At 33.8% G+C, this 14,288-nt stretch overlaps 1 protein-coding gene across 1 annotated transcript in view; it reads right to left on the reverse strand.

The window, feature by feature from the left end:
• LRP1B (LDL receptor related protein 1B) overlaps window positions 1–14,288 on the reverse strand; it is a 1,866,249-nt gene that overhangs the window by 347,399 nt on the left and 1,504,562 nt on the right. The window contains exon 42 of the mRNA XM_042994392.1: window positions 1,813–2,002. Coding sequence (XP_042850326.1) covers window positions 1,813–2,002 — 190 coding nt within the window. The remainder of the gene's footprint in view (window positions 1–1,812; window positions 2,003–14,288) is intronic.

Raw genomic sequence — 14,288 nt, forward strand, 5'->3', positions numbered from 1 at the left:
AAAAAACAAATGACATTCCACTTTCTTAAATTATGCAGTTTTATCCACACACTGACTTTTAAAAGAATAAAAATAAAACATTACTTAAATAAAGCATTTATAATGTATGCATAAAGTATTAAATACATAAACAGTTTACCTGCAGTATTTTCTTAAATTATTGGCTTTAGAATTACAGAATTTCTGAGGTATTAGTGTTTCTTTAATTCAACTTTTATTTCAAAAATAAAACAGAGGCCAGAGAGCTTGAGTGATTAAGATTGTAGGAACTGAATCAAGTTTTGGACTCAAATAGTTTTTTTTTTACCCAGAATTTAAGATTTTGTTTTAAAATTTCTGTTAACTGACATTTTCTACAGTGATTTGAAAATGTCACTGATAGGCATAAGGAGAAAATATTTTTATACTTGAAACTTTAGTTCTATGTAATTCTACAATTAAAACATGTTGGTGTGTTTAATTATAATTTACAGTTCACTATATGCAAGATGAAAGTGTAATTTTAGCTTATGTAATAGATACTATATGAAACTGATCACTTATAATATTATCAGTGATCTCTCTTATGTTTATTTCAAAATCGTCTAAGAAATCCCTTTGATTAGCTGTAGAACAGTTAAAATTGTGCTGAGATTCTCCTGGTGAACCGTCAGGATCCATGCAGTCAATTCAAAACCAAACTGTATAGTGACAGGTCAATGCTGTAGCAGAGCTAGCTTTGCCCAGGCACCAGAAGGGCTGTACCCATCTGAACTGTCACTGGAGCTGTGTGAGGAATCAACTTGCAACCTTCAGAGTCTTCATTTCTGAGATGAAAGTTTCAAGTAAATTGTATAATCTCATCTTCTAGCTCTGTAAGTGTCTGGATTTAGTGATTCACACACTGAGTAGTTTATGCACTTCTTTCAAGTGGTCAGGGTCAGTGTTTATCAGTAATTGTTTTATTTATTCTTAATTTTTTTACCACATCTAAAAAGAGCTCTTCTGTTTCTATTTAGTGACAGCCAAATTAGTCTGATCTTTATTTGTTTAATTTAAGAACAAAAGGACTTTCTGGTTGTTAACAAATGTTCTTAACATTGTAAGAAAGTAGAAATACATGGGTATCTTTTTTCTACATAACCCAAGCTTTGTTCTTCTTTGTTGTATAATTGCTACCTTATGGCATCCCCCTGAAACATGAATTTCTTCTAATTTGCTTAGTTTTTATTCACTTTATATTATAGCCTGAGCATTTTCTCTTGTCATGAATTCTTCATAAGTATTACTATAAATGCCTACACAGTATAATATCAAACACATATGAACAATTTAGTCTGTTATCAAGTATCTACTGTTGAAAATATAGCTGCACACAAAGATTTGTTGTTGTTGTTTGTTTTCTCTGCATTTCGATTGGAGAGATCCCTAGTTATTGAAATTACTTAATTAAATCACACAAAAACTTTTTAGGTTTTAATACATGTGAATATTTTTTTCACATTTATCATTTCAATCAGCTATGCATGGATGTATTCTTCATATATACTTTTCCCTCACAATATTGTCTCTATTTTTCCTTTCATCATTTAAATTTGCTTTTGCTCGAATTCTGATTGAGTTGATACCTGGCACTTCACAAGTCCAGATTCTAATTGTTCACATTTACGATGCTCATATTACAAAAAAAAAAAAAAAAAAAAAGCTTTATGAAGTGGGGAAAAGAACACTTCAAAGAAAACCTGTGTTTTTAAAGTTAATTCTTTTAAAAATTAACATCACTTCGATGATCTTTGACTTATAATGAAGAAATAACAATTCACTGTTTCTTACTTTTGGCATTCATCCAGGGCTAGCACATGTGGGTGGTCATCTTCTGACATGGCAATGACTGCTTCCCTGTCAAATGCTCCTGGCCGAGTCTGGTCCACTGTGTGTCTGGTGATGGATGAGGTAGTGGAGCTGGTCCAGTACAGTGTATCCCAGGCTCTGTGATAAGCAAGTCCTTCGACAGAACCTACATCTGATGGGGGAAAGAAAAGAATAAATATATGCTTTTACCTACAAGACATGGTTTTTGGATAGAAGAGGCATTTAAAATATACAGTAAAACCTTGCATTGTGAGTAACTTGTTCTGCTAGTGCTCCACAAAACAGGCAAACATTTCTAACACATTTGAACTTGATAAACAAGTGATGCCTTGCAATACCAGTAGTACCTGACACTGAAGGTCAGGTGATCCCAAGGGAGACAATGGTTTGTGAAATTCGCTTTGATATGTGAGTACTTTGGATTACAAGCATGTTTCTGGAACAAGTTATGCTTGCAAACCAAGGTTTTACTATATTTGTATATCTATATGCAATTTCAGCAATAATTTCTTCACACACTTTCCAGAATAAAAATAGAATAATTTTGATGCCTACGAATGATAGCTGACTACACACAGAAAACTGAGCTATGAAGTGGTATATTTGTCACAAGAGCAGTTTTTGTAAAATCATGTCATTAAAGACCGAATGTTTTCACCCCTCTCCCTTAAAAAACTCAATTAAGCAATTGATTTTTATTTAAGAAAACGGTGTCTCTTTTTTTCATAACTTTCAATACGTATACAGTGTGCAACAATTTAGACATGCTTTTGAAAATCGTGTTAGAGATACCTGCAAGGCACAACCATAATGAATTTTATCTTAAAACTATATCTGAAGACATAAAGTAAAAGTAAACATATAAAAAACTACAACAATATCAAAAAGACAAGCCCAACATCATGCTTCCAACTATCAAACGGTAGAGACTTTTTTAGGAAGTTAATGCAGTAAGTTCTTAGACTCAATTCAACTAATGTGATATAAAAACAAAAGAAAATGAAATAAATTACCAGCTAAGGTGTGCTTTAAATGTTGTCAGAAAAGATAAATGGTAGTATGTAGATTTCAATACATAAAAGTGACAATGTGAAAAACAAGAGTAATTATTTCTTAAAACTGTGTTCCAAATTACTAGGATAACACAAGATAGCTGTTTTATTTTTCAGAGGTGCTTTGAGTACCTTTTTTAGTATAACCAAATTATTACAGTTTTCCCTTCATGTTGTCTGTTTTCCTCAGTTATTATTCTTAGCTTGCTTAATTTCAGGAAGAATATATATAGCTTTGGCAGTCATGCTAAGAAATTAAAATTATAACAGGCAGAGCTTTTCTTCTGTTTTTCTCTCAAAGAATCTCAGAAAGGAATGATTCACTTCTAAAAATAGGTAGATAAAAAAGGGTTTTTTACAGGTTTAAGATGTGTAGTTGGATGGTTAATAGGACTTATTAGGAGTGCAAAACCATATTAAAGTCTTTTGAACTAGATTTCTTTAAGGTGATTAAGTTTTGTTATTCAATGTTTTTCTTGCACACAAGAGAGAAAAAATCCACCAACAATAATACTAGAGCTACCATTTACTGGGCATTGCCTTTCTGCTAGGAATTGTGCTGTTTTGCATACATCACTTTATCTGTAAAGTTACTCTGTGAAGTTTGTTTTATTCTTCGTCTTGTCCTAAGAAGGAAACTAAAACCTATGGTCACAGGACTGATGGAGTTAAAGATGTTTTACACGGTTTCATCTACTCTCAAAAGCCTGTATTCTTTCACAATACCATTTAGAGATGAGTCCACAGCCCCTATCACCTATTCTCAATCCACACAAAGCTGGATCCAAACAATCAACTCATTAGTTTCAACTGGTCTGATTCCAGGTGAATTGTATAACCAGTCATTTACTATGAGTGGCCTCCTCTCATACATTCAATAGAACAATTTATAAGAGATGGATGTGGGTGATTTGTATGGACACCTAGGCCAGAGATGATGGAGAAAAATTCTTATACATAATCACAATAAAATCTTTATAGAAATCATATGGTGTTTCTACTTGAGGTGAGTATGTGGGAGGTTGGTAATGGTCAAAGATGTTTCAGTTATTAATTAAAAAATCATCCACTCCACTGTATTTTTTTCAATTTTTTTTAAGTTTTCTTTATTTATTTTGAGAGACAGTGAGAGCATCCAAGAGAGGTAGGGACAGAGAGAGTGGGGAGAGAGAGAGAGAGAGAGAGAGAATCCCAAGCAGGCCTGCACCATCAGCATAGAGTCCAATGTGGGCTCGAACTCATGAATCGTGAGATCATGACTCAAGCCTAAGAGTTGGATGGTCAACTGACTGAGCCACCCAGGTGCCCTGTTTTTGTATTTTTTACACTTTCAAATCATGTCAGAAATGAAGCTAACTCTACCAGTAGTGTGAGCAGAATTTCGCTCCTGCACCATTCACAGAGTGAGAAAGAGCATAGCTCTAAAAAAGTCCATGCAAATCAGAACCATTCATCTACCCTCATTCTGTATTGTCCTTTGTCTACTGCCTTTGACAAATCTTCACGGCCACTTTTTCCCTGCTATATCAAAAAAAAAAAAAAAAAAAAAAAACCTGGTATCACCACTGAGATGAAGCGGATGCTTCTTTTCCATTGCTGACATAGTTCCAGGTTTACTGGAGTACATAATACACCATATTGTCAAGGTACAATCTCTTTCATCTTATTTTTGTAATAGATGACAACCTGTCAGTACCCTTAATCATAATCTGCTGCTACATTTTAAAGTATTTCAGAATGTATTTTTTCTCAAAACGGTATCTCTCTATAAAAATTGTACTTGTCATGAACTAATAGTCAAATAAAGACATACATAAAATTAAAATTCATGAAAAATATTCCATTGAGATAACAAGGCATTCATGTCATTTTTATGATGCTTTCACACAATGTGGGGTTGTGTGTGTTTGTCTGTGTGTGTGTGTGTATGTCTGTGTGTGAATTTGAACACTAAGGTTCCTGAATCAGTTGAACAGGTAGAATAAGAACTTTGAGTTATTGGTCCTGGCAGATAATATGTAGTTTGAAAATTAAATAAAATGCCTATTCTATTCTAAAATATTAAACAAAGTTAACCATCCTTTAGAACTCAAGGATGTAGAATAGGCATAATTAAAAAAAAAGAGTAACTATAACAGTGCTATTTTTTGCAGTTCCATACTCTTTCCTCAGCAAAATAATTATACTGAAAGTGTGAGGCATAACCAAGTAAAAATACTACCATTCCCGTGCACTTAAAAAAAAAAAGTGAAAGAGTTTCTCTTCCCTCCCATCGTCCTTTGAGCTGGGAATTAAGTTTGGTTAGGCATGAATGAGGTCCTTATACATTTTTGTAGAAGTAAGGAGAGAAGGTCAGTTCATTCAAGATACAAGGCAGGCAAAATAACTCAGAACCATGGCTATAGTTAATTTCCTGGATTCTAATTTCCCCAGAAATGGGCAAGGAAATTGATCCTACTAGCCTGGCACAGTAACACTCACAGCTACTCTGACAGCTACCCAGAGGACTTCATGGAGAACATACCTTCATCTCCTCACCACTAAAGAAGGGACAACTCTGTCTTATCTTTTCAATGTTTGGGATAAGAGCTTACAAAATGGGAAAGGCAATGAAGGATGTTTTTGGCAGGGAGCTACATGAACAAAATATTGTCATTCATCTGGAACAAAATTAAATTATGTAGCCAAATTAACAGAAAATAATATTTATCTTAAGGATATGCTACAACTGCAAAGCATCATAATGGCCTCTCCTGTTGAAAGCGTACTATTCTCTTACTTACTGGCTTATTTACTAAAGCCATTAAGTATCAGAAAGGTTGCTGTTTGTAATTATATCAGTAGTATAAAGCATCCTAATTTTGTCTGCAGGATCTAAAGACAGAGAATCAGTCTCAATTTTCAACCCAGGTACTAATAAAGGTATACAGATGGCTGATAAAACATAAAACATGTTCAATATTAGCAGCCATCAGGGAAATGAAATAAAAATCATACTTCACATCCATTATGATGACTGTAATTTAAACAGATAATAAGTTTTAGCAAAAGTAGACAAACTGGAGCCCTCATGCACTGCTAGTGGGGATGTAAAATTGTGCAGCTGCTTTGGAAAACAGTCTGGCAGTTTTTCAAAATGTTAAATATATAATTACCATTTGACAAAACAAGTTCACTGGTAGGTTCATGCCCAAAGGAAAATAAAACATACATCCACATATACACAGATAAATGTTCATTGCAGTTTTATTCGTAATATCCAAAACCAGAAATAGCCCAAATGTCAATCAACTGATGAAGAGATTAAGTAAATTGTGGTACATCTATACAATGGAATATTTTTCAGCAATAATAAAAAATGAAGTACTAAAGTAAGCTAAAACATGGATGAACCATGAAAATAGTATAATAAGTCAAAGAAGCAAGTCACATTAGACCACTTATTCTATAATTTCCTTTGTGTGAAAATTTTAAAGACATAAAGTAGATTAGAGGTTGTCTGTGTTTAGGGAGCATAAAGGGAGAGAATGGTTGTCTGGGGTTAGGGAGAATAAAAAGGAACTGCTAATTGGTATGAACTTTTTTTGATGGTTCCACAATTCTGAAAATAGTTTAGAAACTTTCAATAGATGAATTGGTATATGAGTGATCAAAGGGCATCTGGAGCTGTCTTGAAGGAAATGCATAAAATAATATGAGAATAGGCATCAATAAATTGGGTAAATTTAAGTTCTAATTTGATAAATACTTATATTTCTATTATGAGTCTAGCCACAGGGTTGTTAGACATTGTATACAATGTCAGTGGACAAAAATGGATATAGTTTCATTGTTAGCCAGTGAGGATACCATAGGAAATTAAAATACCTGCTAATTTCTCTTGACTCTACCTTACTAAAATGCTTTTACAAATGACTAACTATGTGGGTTATTTTCCCTTTTCTAACTATACAAGTCAGGAACTGATTGTAATAGATTTTAATGTAGATTGCTCACTGTAAATTAGACTACCACCTTCTGGCTTGAAGACATTTCTGTTTTTCTACATTAATAAATAAAACAAAATGATTATCTAAGATATCTTTTAGACACAGGCTTTCATTTTTATTTTCTCAGATTATAAAATCCATTCATTAACAAATCACATACCAAGACTCATATGTACCAATGGAGGGTATTGGTCAGGGTATGATCTGAACTTTCTGATATTCTTTCAAATTTAGGATAGCCCACTACAGGCTGTCAAATAATTTAGAGCGTCAACCCTGATCACACCTAAACTACAGCATGCTGTATGCTTTGCCATGCATCTTTATGTTCTTATATTGTTTAACTTTTAAAAAGCTCAACAGTTTTTTACTAGTTTAATTTACTGAAAACTAAAAATGAAAAAAGAAAGAAAGAAAAAAAAAGTGTGCCTGGGTGGCTCAGTCGGTTAAGTGTCCAACTTAAGCTCAGGTCATGATCTCACAGTTCCTGGGTTCGAGCCCTGCGTCAGGCTGTTCTGACAACTCAGAGGCTGGAGACTGTTTTGGATTCTGGTCTCCCCCTCTCTCTCTAACCCTCCCCTGCTGGAGATCTCTCTCTTTCTCTCAAAAGTTAAAAAAAAAATCTAAACCTATACGACATTCTACAAATTTAAACAAGGGACAATTCCACTGGGAAAAAATATTTTTTGTGACTAAATACCTGGAAAACAAAGAATCTGTTCAAAAACTCAAGAGGTCAGTAATATGGCAAGCAATAAATAAATAAGTCAAAATTAATAGTTTATTAAACACAAAAATAACTACTAGATATAGAATGGAGAGAAGATGCCAATCCAAATAGCCGTTAATGATGTGAGTTCCAGGGAATGGACAGATCTATACAATTGCTCCATGCTAGACCACCTGAATTTGACTCTGTTTGTGCCCAAAGCATTGCAATAAACTTATCTTTCAAGAATGTGGATTATTTAACCTCAAGCCCTCATCCCTCTTACTAGAAGATACAACCCATTCAAAGGGTATGAATGGGGAATTGCTTTTTGTTACTCTTTTGTCCTCATTATCCTACTTACTAAAACACTTTTTTTTTTCCCAAAAGCAAACTTGTTTGCTATCCTGCAATGTATCTTTAACAAAGACACATGCTTACTATTATCCCCAAAGTGGTTTTAATTCCCTGGAACCAGAGTGCCAAAAATATTTCAAGTTAGAAAACAGTATTTGCTTTACATTGCATAACAAAACAGGACTATTTACTTGGGCTTGCCAGAAAAAAGGAACAATTTGCCTTAAGGGAGTATTGAAGCAGATTGAAACAGCTTGAAGCTTGTAGGTGACAGTGTATTTTTTTTTTTTTTTTCCTTAATCTTACTCATTGTGTGTGTGTGTGAGTTTTCAGGTTTAAAGATCCTAATTTCCTCCTAAACTTAAGACTCAACTGAAAATTTTATAAAATCAGACCTGTCTCAGTAAATGCCTTCATCTTATTTCACCACTAATGGAAGCAAAGAGATGGAAGCCTGAAAACTATGAGCATATGGTTAATTATCGTCATGCCTTCAGGAGTAACTGGAGACAAGCACTGACTCAAGTAAGATTAAACTAACATTAGAATGCCTAGAGCTTCCAGGAAAAACATAAACTTCAAGGTTTGTAAACACTCAGGTATATCATACTTCACCCTCCAGGGAAAGGCTGGGAGACCTATGGACAGCCTTTCTTTGAGAAATAAAACAAGAAAGTCACTTGGAACCCATACTCTCTTCCTTTGGGAGAACGAAGTAAATCCTCAGGCCAAAGTCACTAAGGAAACATTCTTGAGAAACATGTCTGCCCATTTCCAGATGTCTGGATAAGATCCAACATATCCCTCAATTATTTCATACAATACAAAATGATCTCAACAGCAATTCATTTATGAACAGACAACGATTTCTCAATATCATATAAAAAAGGAAAGGCCTTATCCAAACTAAGCCCCAATTTCTCAAGATCCACCATTAGATACACATTCCCTTGATGTAAGGCCATCTACACCTGTTCACTGCTTATGTACTTTTGGCAAATAATACTCCTCAGAGAATAACGTACTAATTTATGAATGATATGTTATGATATGTACTTTATTATATCCTATTATTTTTAATGGGCCATAAAATGTGGGCATTTTTTTATGCAGAAGAAAAGATGAGAAACAACTTCAAAAACAGAGTCTTGAGAAAGGCATAGAAATAAGGGATTTGGAGGCTCGTGGGTGGCTCAGTTGGTTGAGTATCTGACTCTTGATTTTGCCTTAGGTCATGATCTCAGGGTTCCTAGGTTCGAACCCACGCAGCCTCTGTGCTGACAGTGTGACAGTGCTGAACATGCTTGGGAGTCTCTCTCTCTCCCTCTCTCTCTGCTCCTCCCCCACATTTCTTTCTCCCTCTTTCTCACAAAATAAATAAATAAACATTAAAAAAAATTAAAAAAAGAGGTGAAGGCTTTGGGTATCTAGAAATAGTACAAGTATACATGGGTCCTTAACAGAAATGTAACATGTAACATTAGGTCCAGCTTAGGAGCTATTCTTTGGTGATTAATACTTTCAAGAAAAAGTATTTGCTGTACCTTTGTCAACTGTACACATTTAGTTAAATAATATGTGATAAATACAATCATCTGGACAGAACACATACATGTACTTCTGATAATCTTCGAGCCTTCTAAATTGAATTCAGTCAAGAGCAGTTATAATGTTGACTTCTACACCGGAAGCATAACATTTTATTCAGCCATTACTGTATGTATTTCTTCTCTTTATCCTTCTCCATCCTCCTTCCCTCTCCTCTTCTTTCTCCTCTTTCTTTTCCTCCACTTCCTCCTCCTCTTTCTCTTCCTCTTCTTCCTCTTATTTTTTTCTTCTTTTATCTTTGTCTTTCCTTCTTCAGCTATCTGATCTAACATTACTGATTGACATTCTTTTTCTACATCACTTTGCTTCTGATTCAGTCTCTCACTTACTCCTTCAGTATTCTCCTATGTTCTACAACCATTATCTCCTGCCTGATTATGCCTTCAGCCTATTTTTGTCTGTTTGTTTTTTAATAACCCCATAGTTTGTAATTTCAGATCTTGATTTCACTCTGACTTGAATCAATGTCATCCCTTCCATGCCATTCTGATCACAGCAAAATTATTGGTTTTGTCTTTTTCATTCCATCTTATTGATGGATTTCTGTGGAGTCGAGAGGAGTGGAGGAAATGTTATCCCAGGCATCCTTTTGCTGCTCTGCTAGTCCTTGAATTTTTAAAGCTATTGTGTCCAATAATTGAGCTTAAAGATATGAGACTCAGTACAAGCTAACCTTCCATTTTCTGATGCCAAATTTGTTTCTTTACATATCATATGTAAATAACTCAATCCACTGTTTTTAAGCTATCTAAAAATAATTGAAATTGAATAACTGTTTTCTGAATCACTGTAACACTTAGTACAAATATGTTTAAGTAATAAACTAGATGTTTTAATGGATTTAGAAAATCAAGAATAGTAATTTATCTTGATTTTTAGATTCCAAGTCCCTTTTCCTTTTAAAAGCTTTTAATATATAATAGTTTTTCCCCTTCAGCAAAGATAAAATAGTCATTTATAGGAGCACAGAACTAAGCAAAGAAATATAGCAACATGCCTTTTTTGAGGGGCTATCTTTTCAATGGTAAGTAGCTGGTCAAATGCTTCATAGAATAATATGAATCTGAATACTAATTTGCCTTCAGATTTTAAGCTTTTGTTATCAGGAATCCAAGGAAAAGCTATGGGATTAACAAATTAAGAAACCAATCTTTCAAAAATAGAAAGAATACAAATGTTTAAGTATTATAATTGTAGATATAATGACATTAGCAATTTAAGAGTATAAATTCATTTACATTATCAAGTGGATAAATTTAAGGAATCAATGTCATAGTAATCTTTCTATTTCATAATTTTTTAACTTATGGGGAGTACCATTGTTAATATTTTTTTAAAGTTTATTTATTTATTTTGAGAGAGAGTGTGCATGTGGGGGAGGGGAAGAGAGAGAGGAAGAGAGAGAATCCCAAGTAGGCTCCACTCTGTCAACACAGAACCCAGTGCCGGGCTCAAACTCACAAGCCACAACATCATGACCTGAGCTGAAATCAAGAGTCAGATGCTTAATCAACTAAGACACTCAGTTGTCCCATTTCACTGTTAATATTTTAAATAGATACTATTAACCTTTGACAAAACACAAAATTAGACAGAAAAAAAAATTGTGGAATCAATTAAATTAGGTACAAGATTTCCAAAGCACTTTGCATTGATATTAAATTCATCAGAAACATACCTCTTAGCTTGTCACCAGATCTATAGATCCATTTGCATTGCATCTTGCCCCCTTCCCTTAAGACAAATGAATGTCTTCCTGTAACAGGGAAGTGCACTACTTGTGCTCTTTATCAAGGGTACTGGTCTTTTTGTTTTCTCTGCTCCTTCTGACAACATAAAGGCCTCCCATTTTACTGGATCATCTGACTTCTTTTACAACTACACTGAAACTACTCTTTTTCAGATAACCAGCAATTTCTCTATCACTAAATCCAATGCACATTTTTTTTTTTAACTTAGTTATTTAGCAGTTGACTGCCTTCCTCTTGAAACCCTTTTAGGAGTTGTTTTTTTGTTTGTTTGTTTGTTTGACATGCTCTTTTCATTATAACTGTCTTCTGTGTCTCACTGGTATCTCCTTCCCAGGATCCTTTGCTAAATATAGGTATTACCTAAGGTTTTATTTAAAGTCTTCCTTTTGTACTCTCTCCTATCTTATTTGATCTATTCTCATAGAAGTAAATACCATCTGTGTGCTTATATATTCTCTTTCTTGGCCCCTTGGTATTTGTGGTCTTTTTCTCTGTCAGGACATGAGAATAAGCAGGGATCATGATGGGCTTATTCTCAGATGTATCCCCCAACAACTGAACAAAGTTCCAGGCACAGAAAAATTAATTGAAATTATTTGTGTAGTTAATCAATATGAATTTCTATTACATTAATCCACTGAAGGCAGGATCTGCATATTAATGTTTTAATTCTTATATGCTCGAGACCTAGAATATTGGAGAAACGTATAATAATAAGTAAGAGCAAAAACTCTGGATTTGAATAATGGCTTTGAATTCCTGCACTATCACTTACCAGCTAGATGACCATGGGCAATTCATTGAACTTTTCTGTATTTTCATTTCCTTGTTTGTAATGTGGGAATAATAATAAATAATACATAATACATAAATAATAATAATAATAAATAATAATAAATTCACAAGGCTTTGGGGATGATTATATGAGTTAACATACATAAGGTTTTAAAAATAGTGCCTTGTACAAAGGGCTGAATGTAAGTCAGCATTATTATTATTATTATCACATTGTTTTATACAAGGCTACAGCCAATTATGCTTAGCAATGATGATGCTTCATTGGATAAATTATTGTCACCATTTTCCAACAAGTAGAATAGTAGAAATAACACTTATTTTAGGAGTGGGTTTCTGAACTCTAAGACGACATAATCTATATATGTCAACATAATTTTTTCTTTATTATAAGAACTTATCTTCAGATTATTTATTCATCATTTCTTGGAATAAGTTCAACCATCTGAACCACTTACTGTATGTTTGAGTCTTAGTATTACTTGTAGGCTGATAATGTAAATATTTGATGATTTTTTAGGTGGAAAGAGGTGGGACTACTGAAGAATTAAACAATTAGAAAATATTAAATTTTTCTACAGAAAGAAATGAGGATAGAGAGACATAGGAAAGGAAGTAAAGACTGAATAGAAGTGATTTTTTTTTAAGATAGGCAGTTATGAAGCAGAAAATAGAGAAAGTTTATTCCAGATGATGGGGATCATGGAAAAAAGGCTACATTCTCTATGGCCAAATTTTGCAAAGAAAAAGGATGGAAATTAGTACTGGAAATAGAAAGGAACTTAAGAGATGGATAGAAATATTTGATCTCTAGGAAATAATAGTGTTTTGCATTGAACTCAGTAGGAAAAGATATTAAGAATTATATTAAAATAAAGGGATATTGTTCTCTAATCTTTTAAAAACTGTATGATATATTCAGAATTGTGTTACATACAAATAACGCGGTAATTATATAAAAATACTATATATTGTATGTACACAATATCAAAATACCATAATGCAAAAAAAAAAAAAAAAGCCAGTTAGCCTACCAACTAAAAATATCATTCTGAAATATAAAGGCTCACCTTAGTAGATATCCCCCAATGAAATGTGGTTTAAATAAATAGAATTGACTTTAAACATGTTTAAATGGAGAGGTGCCTGGGTGGTTCAGTTGGTTAAGTGTCCGACTCCAGCTCAGGTCATGATCTCACAGCTCGTGGGTTCGAGTCCCCTGTTGGGCTCTGTGCTGAAAGCTTGGAGCCTGGAGCCTGTTTTGGATTCTGTGTCTCCCTCTCTCTCTGCCCCTCCCCTGCACATTCTCTCTCTCTCTCTAAAAAATAAACATTAAAAAATTAAAAAAAAAATGCTTAAATGGACTGAAAGTGTATAAATGTAAACACACTTAACAAATGTTTAAAAAAAATAAAAACAGTGTTAAATTTCCTGCAAATATCTCAATTATAAGCAAAGAGAATTATATTTACTATATCCCTAGCACGATAAAGAGGAAAACATACAAAAAGGAGGACCCTAGAATCTACTAGAAGAAAAACCTTTTTTTTCCCCACTAACATGCTATTAATTAAATGCCAAATTACATAGTACTGGTTTTAAGAAATACAAAAAATTCAAGGAGGTACATGTCATCATGTAATTTTCTGAACAAGTTTACATCATCACATTTAAGTCATAGGCATTTTAATTAAAATATCTTCAAATTTACACCTACTTTTTCAAAATTTCTTTTAATGTTTATTCATTTTTGAGAGAGAGAGACACAGAGAGAGACAGAGACAGAGAGCAAGCGGGGGAGGGGCAGAGAGGCCTGGAGGCACAGAATCCAAAGCAGGCTCCAGACTCCAAGCTGTCCACACAGAGCCCAACGCGGGGCTTAACTCATGAACCACAAGATCATGACCTGAGCCGAAGTTGGGGCTTAACCAACTGAGCTACTTAGGCAGTCCATACACCTACTTTTTAATGAAATCATAATAAGTCTATGAAACTTATTTTAAACATTTCTATTTTTCAAGAGCATTAATTTCTACAATCATTTCTGAATAAACTTTTAAAATGTCTCCATTTTCTCTCCTCATATCCATCCTCATAAACCTCCGTGACCTAAATTTATCAGATAGTTTATTTATTAATCCTCAGCATTTCTCAACTCTCATGACTTTCCCTACTC

Source organism: Panthera tigris, chromosome C1 (genome assembly GCF_018350195.1).
Source record: "Panthera tigris isolate Pti1 chromosome C1, P.tigris_Pti1_mat1.1, whole genome shotgun sequence".
NCBI classification, from domain to species: Eukaryota; Metazoa; Chordata; class Mammalia; order Carnivora; family Felidae; genus Panthera; species Panthera tigris.